This window comes from Rissa tridactyla, chromosome 7, assembly GCF_028500815.1.
Source record: "Rissa tridactyla isolate bRisTri1 chromosome 7, bRisTri1.patW.cur.20221130, whole genome shotgun sequence".
In the NCBI taxonomy this organism is placed as follows: Eukaryota; Metazoa; Chordata; class Aves; order Charadriiformes; family Laridae; genus Rissa; species Rissa tridactyla.
The window spans coordinates 56029050-56050026 of NC_071472.1; the positions used below are offsets into that span (position 1 = coordinate 56029050).

The window sequence follows — 20977 nt, forward strand, 5'->3', positions numbered from 1 at the left end:
AGCGCTCACTCCAAAAGGAAGGTCTCACCCTCATTTAACCGATTTCCATAGAAATTTTGATGCCAACTCCAATGGGAGCAGGATGTGTCCTGCTAGACAGAAGTGCTTTACCTGTGCATTAAATAAAACAGGTCCCCTCTGACAAAAGACCTGGCTCTGATGTAAATTCTGCCCCCCCCGGCCCCCGATGCTTGAAATAGAGAATGCAAAAAAGCAAGGAAAAGGTCTCCGGGGCGAACGACCCATGAGACAACGTTCGGTTTGCTGCGTTACAAATAAAACCACATTCATCGGCCAAGACACCCAACTACAAAGCCCACACGTGAAGCACAAGTGGAGAGCAAGGCACACACGGAGGAGCGCACGGACACCTCGCACGAGGAACGCAGCCGCCCACGAGGCCGAGCCAGCCCCCTGCCAGCCGCGCTGCCCCAGGACTCGCTCTTCTCTTATTGCTGCTCTGTTCCTCCTTTCTCATTTTCTGGGTTGGTCTGTTTTGGGGTTCTGGTGTTTGGGGTTTGTTTTTTTTTTTTTCTTCACTTTGCGGGCCCCAGACTTGGCGATGAGGGCAGATGTGTGCTAGACAACACCACGATGGGTACAACAGCAGCAGCACGTGAGCGACCAGCCTGCGACAGCCAGGCAGCTTCAGGACGTAGCTTCGTCTTCACACACGTCGGGCAACTCCGGGTCCCTGCCTCCTTCTCTGCTCCCTTGTTTTCTACGGGAATGGCAAGGAAATAAAGAGATTATAGGCACATAGCAATGCAACAAATGAAGCAGGGGGTGTTTCTTTCCAACGGGCAGCACAGGTCACAACAACATCAATATTAAGGGAGAATAGCAAAGAACCAGCCTGTTGTGCTGGTACCACATACACAGCTCAGCCGCAGCCCAGCCCGATGCGCTGCAGTGCTGCGCAGCTTGTGCCTATACACTTGCTTGGTCCCCGTGCCCCGAGGACTGAGCTTTGCACTTCCCCAGGGCCCTTCTCCCGGCTGCAGCACCACGAGGAGGTATCTGGTTCTTGGAGGAAGTCTTGCAGACCATCAGCAGTGTTTCCAAATTATCTGGTTTCTATCTGGGGAGTTCTGGTTTGCTTTTCTTTAATCTGATTTTTTTTTTTTTTTTAAAAGATCAGAGTGACAGCTTGATACCATAACTGCTTCTCCAAAGCTCTGCCATAAATTTGAATGCTTCTACCAGAACCCAGTTTTCCCTACGCTGCAGCTGTCTGATTTCAGTTTCTGTGAGTTTGGTCCCCAAAAATCACTCAGCACAGGAGAGCAGCAGTCCCTAAAACACAGCCAAAGTAATTTACTTGCACTGTACGTACACCACGATAACTTCGAGCCTGTTCCCCCACTTTTAATTTTCAGTGCCTCCCTACGTAGAAGGCTTGAGCTTTGCTGTGGTGGGATGGGACAGGACATCTACCTCTGCCAGCAGGGAGCCAGCATGCGCTTGGGCATTGGGAAAGACACTGGAAGTACACGTAGGATTGTGCCAATTTTTGAAAGAAACCAGAAAAGATCAAAATCATGTTCCCTTTTCTCTCTGCTTCAGCAAAGCCCTCAATAAACCTGACCTTGAACCCGGAGCATGGACCATTTCCTTGGGGGGGGAAGCTGAGGAACAGCCCCATCTTCAGTGCCTGTCATCGCCCTCTCCAAATGATTTATCACGCCATGCAGGAGCAGAGGCTCCTCTCCCCGGCACAGCGCAGCTCCCTGGCATGTCCTGCCGAGCCTGCTCCATGCCCTGGCTGCGCTCAATGCTCCCCGAGCAGCCTCTGCCTCTCCGAACGGGAGAGGTGCAACGCAGCGCAGGCTGACCTGCCAGCCGGGCACGGTGGTATCAGCTACACCCGGGTTACACGTACGGCAGCTGAGATCAAGGCACCAGCACTCTGCACGGGAGCCAGGGCTCGTGCTGCGAGGCCTGAGGCTGGACGTGAATCTCCATTAAATAACTCTTTTGAAGAAATAAGACTGTGTTTCTGCTACGTTTTTTAAACCCCAGGCAAGCGAAGCCTGACCTGCACAGTTACCCAAGAGACCATGTCGCTGTTAACAGCGGCGTCTGCAGGAAGCTCACAGCCATTGAGTATTTACACCGTGTTCCATGCCCAGCAAGGAGCAAACCTCACAGCACTTCCCTCCGACACACAGGCAGCATGGGACAGGGATGGAGCGGGACAACCTACGAAGAGCTGAGTGACAGCACATACACACACTCACTCCTGGGAAGTGCTTAATTCCTTCACTGAGCCCCCATTTAATACCAATAACCTGCCCTTGTCTAGTCTGGTGGCGTCCCCTTCCTCTGCTGCGGACACAGGCAAACCAGCCGTGTCCAGGCTGTGCACTTGCTCCTGAAATACATCCTGAAAGACAAAGGGCCGTTCCTCACGAGGAAGTTCTCTATGAAAAACGTAGCAGCAGGCAGCGGCACCAGCTGCCACTGACAGCACCACGTCAGTCCCCATCCTCCTCTGCCTGCCTTCTCCTGACTATTTTTGGAGAATCTCTGCAAGTCCTTCCTCACTGGGAGCACGGGCTCCGGCTCATCCAGGCTCTGGCTCATCCGTTCGTCTTGGAGCAGTAAACCAGGCCAGCCAGAGTCTCCAGAGCCGTGGAGCTGCTCCCAAAGGGATTTAGAGGCGTGTGGTTATTCCCCAGCCTCTCACCCCAGACCAGATCTCCCAGGCGGGGGTGGAGGCTGTGTCCTGCCCAAGCACGAGCTCCTGGGACTTCACAGCGAGAGGTCTGTAAGCAGTTTGTCACGGTTTGCATTGAATGTTATTTTGTAATTTAACAGAATTAATTGGACCGTTTCCTAGAAGGGTCTGTGCAACTGGTCAGACAAACCACAGTTTTAATGAAGTCCTGGCTGAACTGGGGTGGTCGGTCACACAGAGGAGATGATTTTGGTCATCCCAGAGCCCTCCCAGCACGGCATCAGAGGCAGAGGCGCAGAGGAACGGTGGAGCAGCCGGACCAGAGAAGGCTCTGGCTCTATTTCCTTTGCATAACCACTAAGTATTAAACCTGAGCCCAAATTCCAAAGTCCAGCCTCAGCCTTTCCCAAATTCTGTTGTTCTTCCTCTGCAAACGTAGGGCTACGCAGCAGTTCCTGCTAAAACCCAACTGGCTTTTTTCAACCCTTTCCCTCCCCCCAAAAAAGGCTGAAATGCCAAAGAACCACAGATAATAATAATTTTAAAAGTATAAACAAACATTAGTGTCACACACACAGAATTACTACGGCAAAACTGCTCCTACAGGAGGAAGGATGGAGCCAAATGCTCTCACTACCACACAAATCACGCAGGCTGAGGAGAGGACACGCATTTACACAGCGCCCAGGGGAAACACAAACACTGAATTACCTTAAAGACGGATGCAAATATACAGATGTGTTTAAGAGGAGCCTGTCCCTGAGAGCAAAACAATGAGACAAAGGAAGAAAGTGATCATGACGATGATGGCAGCAGGCGAAGGAGCTTGTATTTCTGTACCTAACAAGCAGAGTGAAATGGAGCATGGAACAGCAGTCACGTTCACTTGCAGCTGGAAGGCCAGACGACGCCGGGCACTGGTAGCACTGGTACAAACCCACTCCAGCCCCTGCTCCTGCTGATGTGCAGCTGGGCTTTCCTGGGCCATGTCACTTGGCACCTCTGGGGGTTTTGTGTCCCATCAGGGTCATGGCATCACCACCGCGAGCAATGGGGCGTGCAGCGGCTGTGCGAGCATGGGCAGAGCCACACGAGCACGGGGCCATCAATGGAGGGTCCAGCTGAGGGTGGGTCTTTGCCAGGGGAAAATCCTGCGCCAGCCAGTGCCTGGGTCCTTACGCGGACTGTGAGGATACCTACCTGCACCGTGGGACACGGCTCTTCCCATGAGACACACAGTTCTCTCTTTGCAGTGAAAATTGGTGTGGCTTTTGGCAGAGGCCAAGGGGGCAACTTCATTGTAAACGCCCGGCAAATTAAAACCCAGTCCGCAGCCATTCGCTTGTCAAAGATGATGCTGTAAACCCAGCTGCCCCACGGGGATCCCTGCAGCCTGATTTTGAGCAGCCCTACTGCACTGGGCCCTGGGACTTTCTCAGCACAAAGCCCCTAGAGGCTCTGCTGCTTTGGGAGAAGCTGTTTCTGCTTGGAGACCTGGGTCAGCCACTTTTTCACCTCCCTCTCCCTCCTGCCTCGCTCGTGCCTAGCTGACATGGATAGTATGGCCCTAAGGGCAGTGACGGCTCTTTCGCTCTCTTTTTGGGAAGGCTGGGAGCAGGGCAGGCTTCCTATCTACAGGCTGATCCCCCATACAGGAGCTGACAACCGCATCTCATCGATAGTAATAGCAGCCATAATGGGAAAGTAAATTGGGTCTGTCAAAACACAGCAATTAATTTGATAGGTAGTAGTTGCAATAAATGAGAGTAATAAAACGTGGTGAAACCAGTGCTGACTCAATTAGGAGAAATCTGGAGCAGGCAGAAATAATGTAGCAAACTCTGCTAACAAACCCAGAACTTATCTGGGAACGCTAAACAGCCAGATTTAAAAATTACTCTGCAACTGGAAAAATTAGAAACGATCAGTTGCGTCTGCAGCCACGAACCTGGCCGTGGTCTGCAGGATCTGCAAGGCTCCATGAATCCCGGCATCTTCTGGGAGATCCTGCATGAAAGGCAGGATCCGGTGCTGCCCGGACACGGGGTGACGTGACAGCCAGCAGTGCTCGCACGGCTTCTAGGTGTGCAGACCGTTGCAAAACAAGAACTGCTAAATGCGGGAATCTTCATTTTAGTTCCCTTTATCTGGTGAATGCTCCTGCCATTTTAATAGCTGCCTTTTAAACTTTTCAATGCTACTAAATAAAGCAATAACTAATGCCCAGGAGAGGATTTGCATCTTCCTGGTCTAAGGAGTGCTAAAGAAGCCCTTTCTCCTCCCAGTACTAATTTAAGAACTATTTCAAATCACTGGTGTCTTAATGGTGTCCTCCAAAGGAACAAAGGCTGCGGCAAACACGAAAGACCTCCTGCTGTCGCAAAGACTTCTGCATGAAGCATTTCCAAGAACAGAGCCCAGCACACTGTGTACAGGTAATGCAGGCAGACAGTAAAAAAAACCAAAACAAACCACACTACATGATTTATACTTTCCCCCTCTCCCAATCCCAAAGAGTGAGCTGTTAAACTGGCTCCTTTCTCTTCCTGTTTTTCAGATCCATTTTAAGGACCATCAATTAGGCATCAGAGGATTTCCTGCAAAATGTATTCTCAGTATGGGCACAGATGTAAGGTGTGTGAAGCAGCAGTGAGCGGAGCTCTGGCAATTCCACACGCAGCCTAATTAGCCAAATTGAATGTGAAACTGGAGTTTTCCAATTGCCTTTTTTTTTCCACTTATGTAGAAACACAACAAGTTATTTTCTACCTATAACTGGGAGGAGATGCAATATTACAAGAGCAATATTCCCTCTCTCTAAAGACACTCCTTCCACTGGGAAGGAGAAGCTCTGCGGTGGAGAGCTTGGGAACTTGGCCAGTGGCTCGTTTTTCTCTCTGTTCCTTGTGGGCAACCACACAGCAGTGCGGCCAGAACGCGGCGATGGCTGCGGGCACTGCCTTTCTGGCAAGTCCCATTTCTGGGGTGCTCCGTCCAGCTGCGGGGGTGGAAGCGATGCCTGACATGCAGGAACTCTGCAGAGCCTTTTGCTACAACAATGTTATCTGTTCCTGCTAGGCCCTAGAAATTTATAGTCATCCAGACCCACTCAAAACTTATTTTAACTAACACAGCACTATTCATAATATTTGCACTGATGTTATATTTTATGTGTGTATTAAGGCTGGTTTTACTACAGAACAACCCGCTATGAATTAAGAACTGGATGGGCTCAGCGCCTAGCTCTGTTTGCGCCTGTGGAAATAACACTGTAATCAAGAGATAACTCACTGAGCAATGAACATTCCCATTTAGGCCCGGTTCACTTGAAATCAATGCATTAGATTCAACAAATCTATTTAAATTTAAAGCAAGTTTCAGTAGATTCAACCAGTATAGCATTTTTCAGTCTGAAATAACAACCCAGACTCCTTAAAACCACCCCATACCTGCTGTAGTGTTTAATTAAGAGACCTAGGCGATGTCTTTCTTTTAAAGAGAAGTGTTTTGAGATGGGTTCTCAAAGCTCCAGTTGTGCATGAATTAATTTAAGATAAAAGTCAACTGTTACTGTCAAGAATTGGCACTGATGGCATGAGACTGAGAAATTAAGTGCAGGGGTTTGTGCAGTGGAGAACTGGCACATTCAAAGACCATTCACGTTCTTTTTGGACATTTCTAAGTGCTTATTCAGAGGCCAGCCCAGCGTGGCCGCAGCTCCATCCCCGGCCTAACACGTTTTTGTAAACCAAGGGCACTGGACACAGCAGCACAACAGTGGAAGTTATACAGAGTTTTCAAAAAGCTTTTAGTTGTGTTCGAGAGGCCTGAATGCAGACATGGGACTGAAGTGAGTAGAGATGGGGAAAGATGCTGGGTTTTTGTATAAGCTGAGAAGAATTTGACTAGCAACTTGAGAAAGGAGACAAATAAAAGTGGAGCCTTACAGCTCATCTTGAAGGCCTACAGAGATTTTAAAAAAGATTAGACATCGATAATGGGGCTAATCAGAAACTTCAAAATGAACTTGACTTATTCTGAGGAGATAATAAAGCACCTTGCTCCAGGCAGGAACCAGCCACAGCGTCTGGGTCAAGAAGTTTTCCCACCAGTTGGTTAGTTAGTGGCATGGGCTTTCAAGCATCTCAAATGAAGGCAGAAGGCAACAAGGTCCCTCTTGACAACAAGCTGAAGGTTCTAGAACAGCACACCACCTTGAAATATCAATTCAGGCAGAGCTTGAAAAGAAGAAATCTCGCCTTGCTCCGAATTAGCTGTCCTGGACAGCAGGAAGCTTACAATACACTTTTCTTCAAATTTAGTAAAAGTTCTCCCATCTCAGAGCAATGCAATGCGGCAGCCAGGAATGATAGCGAAGATGTGGGCACGGACGTGTGTCAGATTAGCAATAACCAATTTGGAAGGCAATGAGCCAAGGGAAACACAGGAGGACAAATCCCTTGCGCTAAGCTGGCAAAGGAGCTCTTCAGACATGTCCCTACAGCAGCACTCAGTCGTGGGCTGTGTAGCTGTTGAACTGCTGTCTAACGTTATCTGGTTCTCGACTCAAAGGCTAAGCCTTTACTGAAGTCTCTGATACAGTTGGGCCCTAAAGCATCATCATCCTTAATTGAGCTGAGCCCTTAAATCCCCACACATCCGTGAGACAGGCTCCTCTATGTGCAGTGAGACTCTTAGCACCCCCTCATGGGAGTCTGCTAGGCGTGGTACTGGGATTTGGGGTGGAAAACGAGCATTTTGGGACAACGCAGCATTGTTGTGAGCCATAGCCATACAAGATCCTGTGGGGTAAGAACATGAAAATAACTGTCCCAGGTCAGGCTAACTGTTCAGCTGTTACCTACCGGACTGATGGCCCAGAATCCTGACTCTGAAAGGGATCAGTAACAAAAATGAGGCAGAAAGAGTAAGAATCAAGTGAAGGACAGAGGAATCTTGCCCCCACCTCTGTACATCCAGACCGTTGTGTTTAAAAGTTGTTGATGAATCCAATAGTCATTAATTTATCTATTCCCGTTTTAATCCCGACATAGCCATTTAAATTCAGCCTCCGAAATATCCTGTTGCAGTGTGTTCTGCTATTTCATAACTGGCAGTGTGAAAAAATACTCAACGAAAAAGCAAAGTCAAAGCGTTCTCCACTGTCTGCCCACGTGTCTCTGCCCAGCCCTGGGCCCCAGACCACAAACCAACCACATCATCTGATTTTGAGTTTATAAAACATGCAAAACTGCTCATCTGGCACCTTTTCTGTTGTCCATACAAAGGAAAGAAGAATTAAACCCTCCAATACGTATCTAGACTACACTCTAATTAAACTTATTTTAGATCACCAATCTCTACACAGCATAGTATAAACTAACAGGTTAAAGACGAGCCCCAAGTTCAGCACCTTACATGTGTTTAGGCCAAACCCCTCTTACAGAGAGAACTGCATCTACAAAAAGAGTTTTTAGGCTGCTTTAATGCATTGTATTTTAATCCTAGAGGACCTGAGGTAGATTTTATCTTCAGTGTTTGATTTAAGAGGGAGTTCTGTCCTTAAATGCTACAGAAAAGATTTGCAAACTGCTTCCTCCATCCTCCCCACATACCTTTACTCTGCACGCACAGCAGAGCCAGGCAAGGCTGTAAATACGTACATCAGCAAGTTCCCCGGAGCAGACATGGACCTCTCCTCCCTCCTCGTCTGAGCCTCGAACGGATTTCCAAAGGAGCGTTTTCTTAGCATGGCCTTCACTAGGATCTTTGAGGAAGAAAAACAGACCAGTGAAACAGCAGGACTGACTGACTCCTTGAAGCTAGTTCAAAGGAGTCTAACAGCAGCTTCTTTAATAATTCAACAGACATTTAACAGCCTTACAGCTAGAGCACGAACTAAAGGAACCCACAGCACGCCTATCTGACTTCCAGGCAGTGACAATGCCATTCCCTCAGGCAGTGAGCTCAGATCCCTGGATGCACATCACTGTTAGCAAGAGGCGAAGCAGAAGCTGCTGACCGCTGCCTGCCACTTATGGTGGTCCAAGGCAGTGAGAAAGGGGCACCAGAGCTCTCGTGGGCCACCCTTACAGGTAGGCACTGTGCAGAAGGTGCCGCCAGCTCCTGCGGGTGCAAAGGCAACGGCCCTGCTGTCAGGGGAAAGGATGGTTTTCACTCCCCCAGCTGTCTGTTGGGGCAAGCGTCTATATTAACATCACACCACAAAGAGCTTTGAAAATGGTTCCTTGTTGTGCTCAGCACCCCTCTTGCCAGCACGAGGAAGCCCCAAAGGCATCTGCATCATAGTTACTGCCTAGAGCAGACCTCCATCTGCCTACACACAAACTGCCGAGAGTGCCCTGAACACCCGCTCGTGGTCCCCCAAGGCTGGCAGGCAAGTGCCAGCTACAGACACCACTGGCACATGTCTCTACTTCTCTGGCCAGGTCACCTCCAGAGTGTCGTGTCTAATACTGGGACATTCTGAGGATCCAAACGAGGTGTCTTGCAACCTCTAGATTACTGAAACAAACCACACTTTGGATGTTTCTGGTGTTCTGGGATGCCTGACACCAGACACTTTGAGGGTGCGAGCCTGCAGCTCTTATGGGAGCAGCCAGATACGAAGAGGACTGCTCACACAGCCCGGCCCTGCAGAGCCCGGCTGCTGCAGTACTCAGAGACACAGAGAGCTCACACTGGGTTGAAAGGCCAAGTTTCTCATGCCAGGAGCACACGTGTACCCTCTCCAAACCTCCTTCACCAGCTGAAAGCTTCAGCAAAGCACCACGCTCTTGACCCATGCAGAGGATGCGGTTGTGGTTTATACATACCACAGCTGGCAAACTTGGAATCGTCTTCACTGAGTTCTTCACCTCCTCCTCTGTCACCTCCACCACAGTACAGTGCTCTTCCTCCAGCGGCAGGGACTCCTCGCCACCCTTCGTTAGCCACGGATGCACCTGCGTGGGGAGGCACACCGACAGCTGTAGCTCTCCCTTCTACAGCAGGGCGCTACGACATCAGCAGTGAGGGGGAAATGGGGGCACGGGACTGATGACGGGGGTAAGCTGTCAGGACTGATCCACTTTCCATTTCGAGCCAATGCATCTTAACCCTTGGAAATCACTGCAATCTGGTGGCTGGCCAAATGGCACCCCCTAATGCCCAGTGCTGTCACACCCACTGCCACCAACCAGCATCTTGGAGGAACCCAGCATCCTCTGAGTCAAGTTTGAAATGCTTTGAAAATCTGGGTTATCCAGCCTTTTCATCTTTTTCTCTAATATGTACACATTTAATCTAGGGTTACCCGTGCTCGCTGCCTGGGAGAATCAAGAGCACTTATACATCTGCACAAACAAGGGTTTCGGTGCTTAATACTCAGACCTGAATATTGAGGCCTCGTGCTACTTGAACGGCCTCCTGCCTACATAAATAGTGAAATAACACACATTGCCACCTGGACACCAGGTAAACATCTCCACACCCACACAAAGGAAAGAGGAGGCAGTTTCCCACCATCCCTCCCTGTTGCTGCTGTGGAGCGGAGCTGACGGCAGGATGGGGTGAGGGTCTCTGCTACCCACACCCAGGGCTGGACATCTTGCCTGTCAGAGAAAGCATCCTCCAGCGGTGGTGCTAGAAAGGCCTGCCTCACCCTCCAGGATGAGGGGCTTAATTGGGATGGATGCTCACTGCCTCCTGCCATTCCAATGAGCTGGACGCAGGTGTCCAGAGTGTTTTCCAAGGGCTTAGCAATGCGCTGCTCTACGGCACTTCAGTTGCGTTTTTCCAGAGATCATTGCTTGTGCCTACAGTAACTCTTTTCAAAGGCTGATCGCCACGTCCAGCCTTAAGTGAAGCTGGTGCACTAAACTCTACAGTCTACCTGGGAACTGCAAACATTTCAGCTAGGGAGAGGACTACCTCGACATATGTTCAGTGTTCCTTACACGAAATGATTTGCTTGATTTATTTTGACGGCAAACAGCAATTCCAAACCCAGCTGGTCAGAGCAGTTAAGATATTTGTCCAGCCTAAGCCCCTTATATAATTTTATCCCCTCTTTGCAGCTTTTGCCATGTTTATCTTCAATGTTGACATCAAAGATTTATCAACTATAAATGATCACATACAAGAAGCAGCATGAAGCTCACCAACAGAAGAATGTTTGCAGCCACGTCAGTATTTTATCTTGCAAGTAAGGAATGTGAAAGAGGAAGGAGGGGAGCGTGAAAACAGGGGAAAACAAAAAGGGAAGGAATCCAGGGAGGAGGCGGCGGTGGCCTGGAACAGCCTAGAAACATCCTACTATGCCAGGAGCCAAGGCTGGAGCTCTGATGGCAGCTGTGGCATCAGAACAAAGAAGCTCCTTGGGATTAATCTGTGAATACAAATACGGAGGGAGCCTGCCATCTCCTTGTCTGGATTGCATCAGCTGCACATGCCAGGCTCTCCTGTACTTCCTGGGTTGGATTCCTCTGGCCAGTGCCTTCAGTCACTCCACAGCTGCCTCTCCCAAGAAGCTGCTTGGCCATCGTCTTACTTGGGGGAACAACAGAAGAAAGCTGCCCTCTTTCTATTGCCTCTCAAGGCCCTGGGCTGAGCCCAGCATGGTGCAAGAGACACATGCTCTTTCACCTTCAAACACAAGTCCTGAAGCACACCAAGCATTTCAGTGTGCGGCCAGGGATAAGTTCCAGCACCCTGTTTTGCTCTTCTCCCCGAGGTTCTTACAGGGCTCAGGTTTCCACATGAAGTACCTGCAGGAGCTGCCAAGTGGAATCACTTAATACAGCTCCAAAGCACTTTCCACCATCACCAGCTGTGGCCTCCTGGGCATGGAGTGAGGTGACATCACATTTCTTCTCAAAGTTCAACCTTCCTACTGTAAGCTTTGGTGGCAAATGTGCTGGTGTTGGCCTGAGACAAACCCTGTGCCTCCCACAGGGTGCTGACGGATCTCTGTGGAAATCTTGAGAGCCTCCAGCAGGTCCAAGGCCTTGGTGAGGGGTGACAGGAGGACAGAAAGCCCGTGCAAAACCAGAATGAAGCCAAACCCTGTGAAGCGTTACACTTTACCAGTCCCAGTTGTTCTCTGTGTTAATAAGCTGCCTTGAGGCCGTTGGCCACGCGCACCCCAGAGGAAGAACACGCTTCCAGCCCCTGTAACACAGGTCCAACGCTGACAGCACAGGCTCTGCAGCCAGCAGTCCCCGTGACAATGTCTCAGTTCTCACAGGGATTTGCCGAGGATCAGCCAGCTTTTGAGTAATTTTAATTTAAATAAGTAAACAAGAAAGCTTTTGTCAATATTCCCCAAGCAAGCAGCAGAGCTGTTACACACTGCAAAATGAGCACTCTCCCTTTCCGAGGCGATGTGCCAGAGAAAGTTCCCAAAACAAACACCGGGAGCAGCTCTGCCTCATTAGAAGATACCAAAGGACCAACAAAATCATTTGAGAGAAAAGACTACAATATCAATGTCCAATTTACCTTAATTTCAGGGACTGTTATCCTTGTTTCTGGATTTTTATCGAGCATGCGTAGGATCAGTTCCTTGAGCTCTTCGCTTATCTGTGCTCTGAGTAAAGAAAATAGCAAGTATATGGTTAACAGGGGAATTGTAAGTGCTCTGGGCACGCATAGTCCTTACCGTGGTTACTTGGTAGACAGCCTGCTCTGCTGAGAAGGTATTTTCTCTGCAAACCTAGCTTGTGAAAGGAAGCTCTAGTTGGCTTGGCTCCTCCTCAGGCATCTCTGTCACTGCCACGGGGTTTGGCCATCCTGTTCTGCCCGCTAACAGAGCTACATGCTCTCAAAAGGCAGCACAAGGGACCAGGCAAATGGATCTCAGGACATTTTTAAAGACAACATATTACAGGGGAATTTCAGAGGACAGCTTTTGGGACAACAATACGTTATTGAGGGCAGAACTGGAGCCGGGCTCTATGATAGAAGAAAGGCACAACTTGATATGCAGAACCTGCACCATAAGCAAACAGACGCTGGGAGAAACATCCCCATTTGACATTCAAGTTCCCAGTTAAGCTTACAGGTTGTGTTCAATTGCTTCCATGAACACTGATGGCAGCCAGTTTGGTAACTCGGTATTTCCTACCTGTATAGCTCAGCCTTGGGGTAACAAAAGGAAGGAACGAACAGACAAGACTAAGAGAAATGCATCTGCCTGAACCCAGAAGCCACCCTATTCACACCAAGCCCTTGGTCCTGCAGTCTGTCCCTCTACTCCAAAGGCTTTGATGACTTCTGTTGCTAATGATGCAGGCAGTCTCTTTAAAACACACTTGGTCTGTAGGATCAAACCGATACTGAAATAAAATGCCAGCGCGTGACAGAATAGCATTAGGCAGCTGAAAGTCTGTATCACAAATGACTATTGAGGAGCTGCGTTTCTGCACGGAGATGGGACTTGGCAGCATAAAGTGTCACTCCCCAGCAGGGCTGGATTTCAGACTGAAAACACGGATGAGGACCAGGTGCTGTGCCCACATCCTCGGCACCCCTGACAAGTAGAGGAGGGAATAAACTATCATAAACCTAACTGAAGACCACATCACGGTAAGGGATACTAGTCTGATGAAAGCAGAGCTGCCGTTTAATAATTTATGAATACTTTATGTAGAGTTTGGTTATGGGATCTCAAACAACCACAAGGAAACACTGCTCGTTTGGTGGGAAGGGGCAGAACGTGGGTTTGGTTTAAAGTCTGAACACTTCCAGAGTTGCATCCAGGGTCTGTAGAACACCGGCAATATGGCCCGGACAAGGGGAAGGGCAGGATGAGTCCCTCAGACTTCCCACTTCCTAGGCTGCACTGCAGGTGACAATTTAGGTGGGAATGGGAAGAACTGTGCTGCTCTTGTGATGAGCTCCAGGCCCAGAGGAACAGCTATGGGGAGCGACAGGGCATTTAGCAGGTCAGAATAAACAGACTCCTGCGGGACGACCACACTGAGATGCAGGTGAGATGGTGTTTTTAAAACACTTAACATCAGATCTGCACCAAACTGGCAATGGCTTCACATTTAAAAACACAAGAAATACAATATATAATCACCTAAAATTTCTGGGCACCAGATTGATTTCTATACAACATAAGATTAACGTCATAAGGAAAAGCCCTGTAAACAGAATCATAAGATTTCAGGTGGGTTATAGCCAGGTAACCGACCACATCACCCTGTCTCTGCATGTCCTTCTCTCTGTTCTGCCATGGCGCACATTGTACCCGATGGCATTTTTCATCTGAAAAGCCTGTGCTATCTGGAATTTCTCACAGTGATAGTCCTGTAACGGCTCTCGGGAAAAGGCCAAGCATCCCAGAGCTCAGCACCCATCTGGGAGGGCTGCCAGCACCATAGATCATTTTACAGGGTGCCTGCAGGTCAGAGAACATTGTCCTGGACTTCAGCTCTTCACCAGGAGGGACCACGCAGAGTTTCTGTCTCTCTTAATACATGTTTGGACAGAAACTTCTCCAGTTTGCTTTTTAGTCAAGCCAGGATCATCAGGGTGTGAGCTAACCCCATTTACCTTGTGTCAAGCCAAGGACTCATTGACATGAGTAAGAACACCAGAGCGATAAATATTTACCCCAGCGTCTCTAAGGGAAGGGAAGGGACAACGACGCCGGAACAGTCAGCTCCATCTCTGTCCTAAAGGTTGTCAGGAAACAGGCAATGAGTTTCCATGGACTGTCTGCAGAGAGGAATGTGTCTTTTGTAGCCATGGTGAAATAAATTGAAACCAAAATACTCCTAACTGTAGCGAGGTGCTAATTCTGTGGGAGGTCAGGGTGGATCCAGTCCAGTGAATTCCAGCTTTATGTACGTCTCTAACCGCCTTTATCTAACAAATAGATGTAGCTTAGACAGCCATCGACACCCAGTAACACTCTGCTCCTCCTATAGCCTAACGAGGGGTGCAGCTTATTTTAGACAGGAGAGCAGGTCACCGAGAAATCCAAATAAATCATGCAGCCCAATTATCACTGAAGGAAGTGTCTGAATGAAGAAAGGGTTCTTAGCACAACCCAGTTAGCCCATTAAATGTTAATAACTTACTGCAGAGACAGATGGGAACAGTCACTCGTAAGCTGACTGCTAACCCAAATATATGATGGCTGAGAGAGGATGGGCATTTTGCCAGGACCCAAGCAAGCGGAGAGAAGACTGCCAAGGAAACATAAACAATTTTTTTTTTTTGGCTACAGCACTGTCAAGACAAAGTCCTGCCCCAACCACAGAGCAACCGGTGGGAACATGGCAGTGTGGCATGACCACAGCCCTCCTGCTCTTACTGCCTGAAGCCAGGTTAGCTGTAAAACCTCACCAAGGGCACAGGGCTGGCTCGCCAGAATTGCTCTACACCCACGACTGGGGCCTGTGTTTGCCATCTAACAAGTGGCCTGACCTTGTGGCCGCAGGTCCTTGGGAGGTGAGCTCCACACAGTCCTCGGTGTGGGCAGAGGTGGCTCCATCTGAGCTATCTGCAGTGGCTGTGCTTCATAGTCCATGGAGAGGTAATTAATACAGCCCGTGGAGCCTGGGGCATGAGTCATCCCATCTAAAGCAGATGTCTAAAATAGGACAGCCTGAGTACCCACTGCCTTCTGCAGACTCAGAAGGAAGCCTGGGGCGGCCAAGGCACAGGCCCAGCCCTTCGCTGTAGGTGTCTAAAAATTCAGTGAGCATCTCAAGAAATTCATGTAATAGATGGTGGATACATGCACGAATCACGGGCCGCCTGACAACATCCCTCCCTTCCTCTCTAATACCAGATGTGCCTTTCATTAGAGTTTTAATTTCTTCATGCTCGTTTTAAATCAAGTCATTTTATCTCTATGTTTTTATTAGAATGAGCAATTGGGTCAAGAAGGTTAGAAATTCTTTGCCTGACTACTGTGCTGGGTTTGTAAGAAAGATAAAGAGTCCAACTTCGGCTACTTCATCTGATAGCAACCAGGAGAAACTAATTAATCACCAACAAAAAGTCACTATAGGCCCGAAGACAGAGGAAATGCTGAGGAGTGGCCAATACGCGAAGGGAAAGACATGGCGGCTCGGTGGCAGAGGCCGAGGACGCATTGAGTGTAATCATCCCCTGCCAGCCTCATCTGACCAGACCACAAACACTCATCACTCAGTGCCTCAACGCTGAACTTCCCACTGCTCAAGTGGCACGTGAGTGGCCTTGCCTTGTCCCCCCACACCACCGAGTGCTCTGGTGTGGGCTAGAGGACACACTGTGACCGTGCAGCTGGCCATCCCACCTAACCCAGCCCAGCGGTCTCCACCACACAGCTCTGACTGCGGCCAACACGGGTTTCCTTCACTGACCAAAGCGGGAGGACGACCTCCCAATATCAAACGGGGAAATTAGTTTCTGGTTTTTTCGTAAGTAGCCCCAGTCTGCCAGCACACAAGAAAAACCCGTATTTTCTTGGAACGTGCTGAAGGAGGCAGAGAAGTGGGGATGCACCAAGCTGTGGTTGTGTACCTCAGGACAAGCCTCCTTTCACCAGACACTTCCCCATGGAAGCGGCATGTGTTTACTTAGCCTGAGGTCTAGAAACCACATGGCTTTAGAAAACTAATACATTGAATCATTCTGGTGGCTACCACACTAGAGAAAAACAAAGCCACAACCAAACCATGCTTCCAGCATCTCCAGGGTCAAGCAGCTGGGGCAGAACTCCCTAGAACCATACTGAAACCCTTCCACTTCCAAAGATTTCAGGAGGCGTTTCCTTCAGCCCCTGCCTGCACAACACGACCGCAGGAGCAGCAGAGGCAGCTGCAATGCTTGGACAACATCTGTACATGTGAAGGACCTCACCTGCCCTCGTCTATCCCTCTGTGGTGACCTACCAGCATTTATGCTGCACAGTGAATAACGCTGAAAACTGAACTTTATTTTACAGTAGTTGAGTAAAGTTTACTTACTCTTCTGGGAACTCTACAGGCTTGTTCTTGATCCTGTTATGAAGGCCCAGAATATATTCATCTATAAAAGGGCACTGTAAAACAAACAAAAGATTTTCCAGTTGTCAGATCCTGGCACCGCTTGGGTGTTTGTCATTCATGTAACAGAAGTTTACTCTCTGAAAAATGGAGATCCTGACCTGGCTAGCTTCTGTCACTGCTTTGAGGTCTCTGTGACAAACATCGTTTGGAGCTAGGAATTACTACCGAAATACCTGTTTTTCCATTGTGAATTCAGATATATGGATCCAACGCATATTCAAAGCATGACTTTTTACCCTGGATTCATTTACACCTAGATTCTGGCTCTTCTTATGCGGCAGGGCCGGCAGGACTGACAGGCGGTTAACCGAGCTGCGGTGAATGCTGCAGAGGGTGCAGGAGCGGCGTATTCACAGGCCCTATCACAGCTGCAGCAACACCGAAGGAGCTGGCAGACTTGTTCCAGTGGGTCATGGGCTGCTAGCGGCCCTGTCCCAGTCTCTATGGCCAGATTAAATTATGAAATATAAAATAGGTACAAAGTGTACGATATTAACTGTACAGGGACATGTGGAACAGACAAACGTATCCTTGGGCCTGGCTTTACATTCCCTGCTTTCTTTCCCTCCAGTGCTTGCCAGAGGGAAGTAATGTCACTGTGAGGTTATACCAGGACATAAAAATCAAGGTTATACCCTTTCACTTGAGGATTTGGCCCAAATAGGACATCATTATAGACACAGGTCAGAGAATATTTTCCATCCTGACTTCGGTCAGCAATATCACACCAGCAATGGAGGTAGTTCTGCCTCTGCCATCTCCTCCAGCCACTTCTTACCCCTGAGCTGGATGCCTTATGCCTGTGGGGTGGGATCTGCAGTGGTCCGTGCTTGGACAGGAGGTTAAAGGTAACATCCCGCACACACGGACCGCATGTACCTGCTGTACTGCTCGCCCTGGGAGAACATGGGTGGGACAAGGGGTTTCTGGCCACAGGAGAGAGAAAAGCCACGACCGGTCATGGAGCTTGCAGTGTGGCTCTGCCAAAGTGGTCTCCATCTGGCCCAGCTCAGCTCTGGCAGACGAGAGCTTTCTGTAATCTGGTTTGCTAAAGCGCTGCAGTGGCTTGGGATCAAACCTGTGCCTCTCTCCAGGCTCTGCCTGGCTTGTTTCTAAATACAGGCAATATGGATAACCCCCTGACAAACCGCTGTTGGTGCTACTGATGGTGCTCCGGGTTTGTAGCACAGACAAAAGCTCTGAGTACAGAGGCCGACTCTAAAAACCCCCCCTTCCACAGATCACAATGTCAGCCCCTTCTCACCCACAGGGTCATCTGGGAAAACAGGAGCTTGCAGAAGGTAGGTCTTTGCTTCTATATATTTGCCTTTATTTGGAAAGGAATGAGTCAAAAGCCATGCGGGCAGACACTCCCACGCAGGGCTCCAGCATCTGAAAGCCAGCTTACCTTCCCGTAAACAAAGCAGTACAGGGTAATTCCCATGGCCCACACATCAAGTGCCTGAAAAAAAGCATGTGCAGGCAGTAAATGAGATGCACCACAGATGATCTGAATGAGCTGGATTTTCCCACTGATTCACAGGACATTATTTTTATGCATTTAACATTTTCTGTTTCACTGTGCAGAGCCGCTCTGAAGTTGGGCTCCTAAAGGCGCTGGTACCATGCCTGGGGAATGAGGCCTGCGCTGGGCCAGACGTTGCCTCCTTTGTCCTTGCTGTGGAGTGCAGTGACCAAGGGGCAAGCAGCCCCTTTTCCTGACAGGAGATGACACCACTCAAGGCTGAGCCTCAAAAGTCCTCTTTCAGGCACAAAGCCCCCATTAGACCCTATCCCCGTGTCTGCATCTCAGCGCTCAGCACTGCCTCTCACTTTCAGAGGATCAAGATATGATATGACCTTGGTGCCCAGCAGCCCCCGGTGCCTCTTGATTATTTTGGAAGGGAATCAAGAATTTCCTCCTTTCCCTTTAGGCAGGAAAAGGGCTTTAACATGGCTCCTGTCTGGGCATGGATCCACTGCAAAGTCTGTCTGTCTGCTGCAGAGAACACCCAATGTGAGTTTTGCTTGGCCTGAACACAGAATCAGAGCTTTGGTTTTACTTAATAACCTCCCCAATCTCTGGGCGGGCAACACGCAAAAACATACAAGTGTGGTTCTGCCCTTTGCGCCACGCCTGGGGGTCCCAGAAGACTGTGAGCAAAGACCTACCTTTCCACTGAAACTTTTGCCAGTGTCTGAAATGGCCTCTGGTGCCATGAATGCTGGTGTCCCCGCCGTGCTGGAAAGCTGGGCATCGTTCCCTTCAAATTGATTGCTGACTCCAAAATCAGCGATTTTGACGTGTCCATCATCTCCTAAGAGCAAGTTGGAAGGCTTGATGTCCCGGTGAATGATCTTCTGGTAGTGCACTGAAGAAACCAAACAAAAACAAGAACACGATCTGCCACGGCAGCCAATGCATCCAGGGGAAATCCTTCCAGGAGGATGAAAATAAAGGCGCAAGCTCAGGCACCCCACTCAAAGCTGCTGCTGGATATGCAATATAATGTAGTAGAAGTACTGTTTCGTATAGCATTCCTTTTCAGTGCCCCACTGGGACGTTCACCAGAGTACACCATGCAAAAATCTGTCACCAGTAATTATGCAAAGAACGGACACGAACCCAGAGCCAGCCCAACCAGCGGGACCAAGCAGAGCTGTTAGAGAAACAAATCACTCCAATCCTGCAGATTTGCTTGGCTTCAGCGGACCAGTTGATGGACTGGGCAACATGCTGTATTAAAGGTTTATGGGATCCAAATAAAAAAGCTAATTTTAAATTTGTTTATTTTGAAACTGCAGTGCCATAAAGCTATTCAAAAGGGGCGGAGCCACAGGCAGAATGAAGCAGGCCCAGAGGAGACGTTTAGGCAACTAGCAGCCAAGCGCCAAGGCCAGCCAACAGCTCAGAAATCGGTGGGTATTTCCAGTTCGAAAGATGCCCCTGACCATGGAGCAGCCGACAGTTGGTTGGTGCCAGCACCCCCAGAAAGGTGCTTCACAACGGAGCCCACAAATAGAGAAGCAACCTCAACTTGTTTTGCATCATTTCAAATCCCCACCACCGCACAAAGGTGCCAGCCACGCGGCCACTCTCGCACCCAGAGCCGTAGCCAAACCCCTGCCACACAGCCTTTTGGAGTGAAGGCTGCTCCTACACGTGCGGAGCCTTCACTCCGCGAGGCTGCAGAGACTCCAGCTCTGTCCTGGCTCCACGAGGTCAACGGTGGGCACCAGCTGAATCGTTTGTACATCCAAAATGAAAGAAACCCTTGGAAAGAGCTTGGAGGCCGAGATGCACTGAAAACAACAAAATCCCTCTCGTTACAAGCTACATGGGAAAAAATATCGCAGCTTCAAGAAAGCCGTTTTTCTGGGTCACTGAGTAAAGCGGCAGCAGGGAGTTGTAGGAAAGTGGCTGACTTCTCAGGAACTCGGAGAACAAATTTAAAAATAAAGAACCCCCACCAACTTTCAGAATACAATATGACCCCAAAAGCAGAACTGTTGAAAAACCAAGAGGCTTTACTGACCAGGAGAGGAAATCCTCTAAGTCTTTACTGCCCCTTCCAGACCCCTTGGCCTCCCTCCTCCCCTGGGCCAAACCACCATTTTCATGTTTCCTTCTTACAAACGGAGCTTGTTTGTTTTTATACCTCTCCATGAGCGCTTTCCACATCTCCTAGGAAATACGCAATTGGGTGGGGGAAAGTGCTGCTCTAACCCTTTCCCGCTTTACAAACCTGGTCAACACATTGCCACAAGAGCAGCCTGCCCTACGGAGCATCCCAGCTTGTGTTTTAGGACCAAGGAAGAACAAACTTCACATAACTGTTCTGCTCTTTTCAAGCCAGCTTTACAGCAGGCGTGTTTGGGGAGGGGAAGTCACCCTCGCAGACACTTTTTCTGCAAGGACCTCTCCTTAGCTGAAAGCACTGCTGGAGGATGCTGTCCTTAGGACGTTAAATTGCTGGTGTGGAGACCCAGCAGAGACACAAGCTCGCTGGAGAGCACTGGCGCTTACATCCTCTCCCAGATGTGCAGCAACCGCATGGCCACGCTGTGATGTGAGCCAGTTAACGCTGTAACAGCCCGGCTAGACAGTCACGATAAACACTGAGAACCCTGCAACAGCAGTATTTATGAGAAGACATCGGCTCCGCAGCAAAGCTGGTGGCAAGCTGACATTTCATTATGGTAATATCGGGAGAGCAAAAACAAGTGAGGCGGGGATGAAGTT

The 20977-nt window shown here is 49.3% G+C and overlaps 1 protein-coding gene across 3 annotated transcripts in view; it reads right to left on the bottom strand.

Annotated features, from left to right (window-relative positions):
* CAMKK1 (calcium/calmodulin dependent protein kinase kinase 1) overlaps positions 1-20977 on the bottom strand; it is a 110948-nt gene that overhangs the window by 9524 nt on the left and 80447 nt on the right. For 2 of the 3 annotated variants that reach the window (XR_008467808.1, XM_054209829.1), the window contains exons 10-15: positions 18907-19106; positions 18143-18196; positions 16654-16727; positions 12182-12269; positions 9517-9645; positions 8344-8447 (exon numbers count right to left, since the gene is read on the bottom strand). Coding sequence is in view for 2 of the 3 variants with exons in the window: in XM_054209829.1 (XP_054065804.1) it covers positions 8344-8447; positions 9517-9645; positions 12182-12269; positions 16654-16727; positions 18143-18196; positions 18907-19106 (649 nt within the window). In the remaining variant the exon portion in view is untranslated. Of the gene's footprint in view, positions 1-517; positions 722-8343; positions 8448-9516; positions 9646-12181; positions 12270-16653; positions 16728-18142; positions 18197-18906; positions 19107-20977 lie in introns of those variants that run through there. The other variant, XM_054209828.1, reaches the window with a different exon arrangement.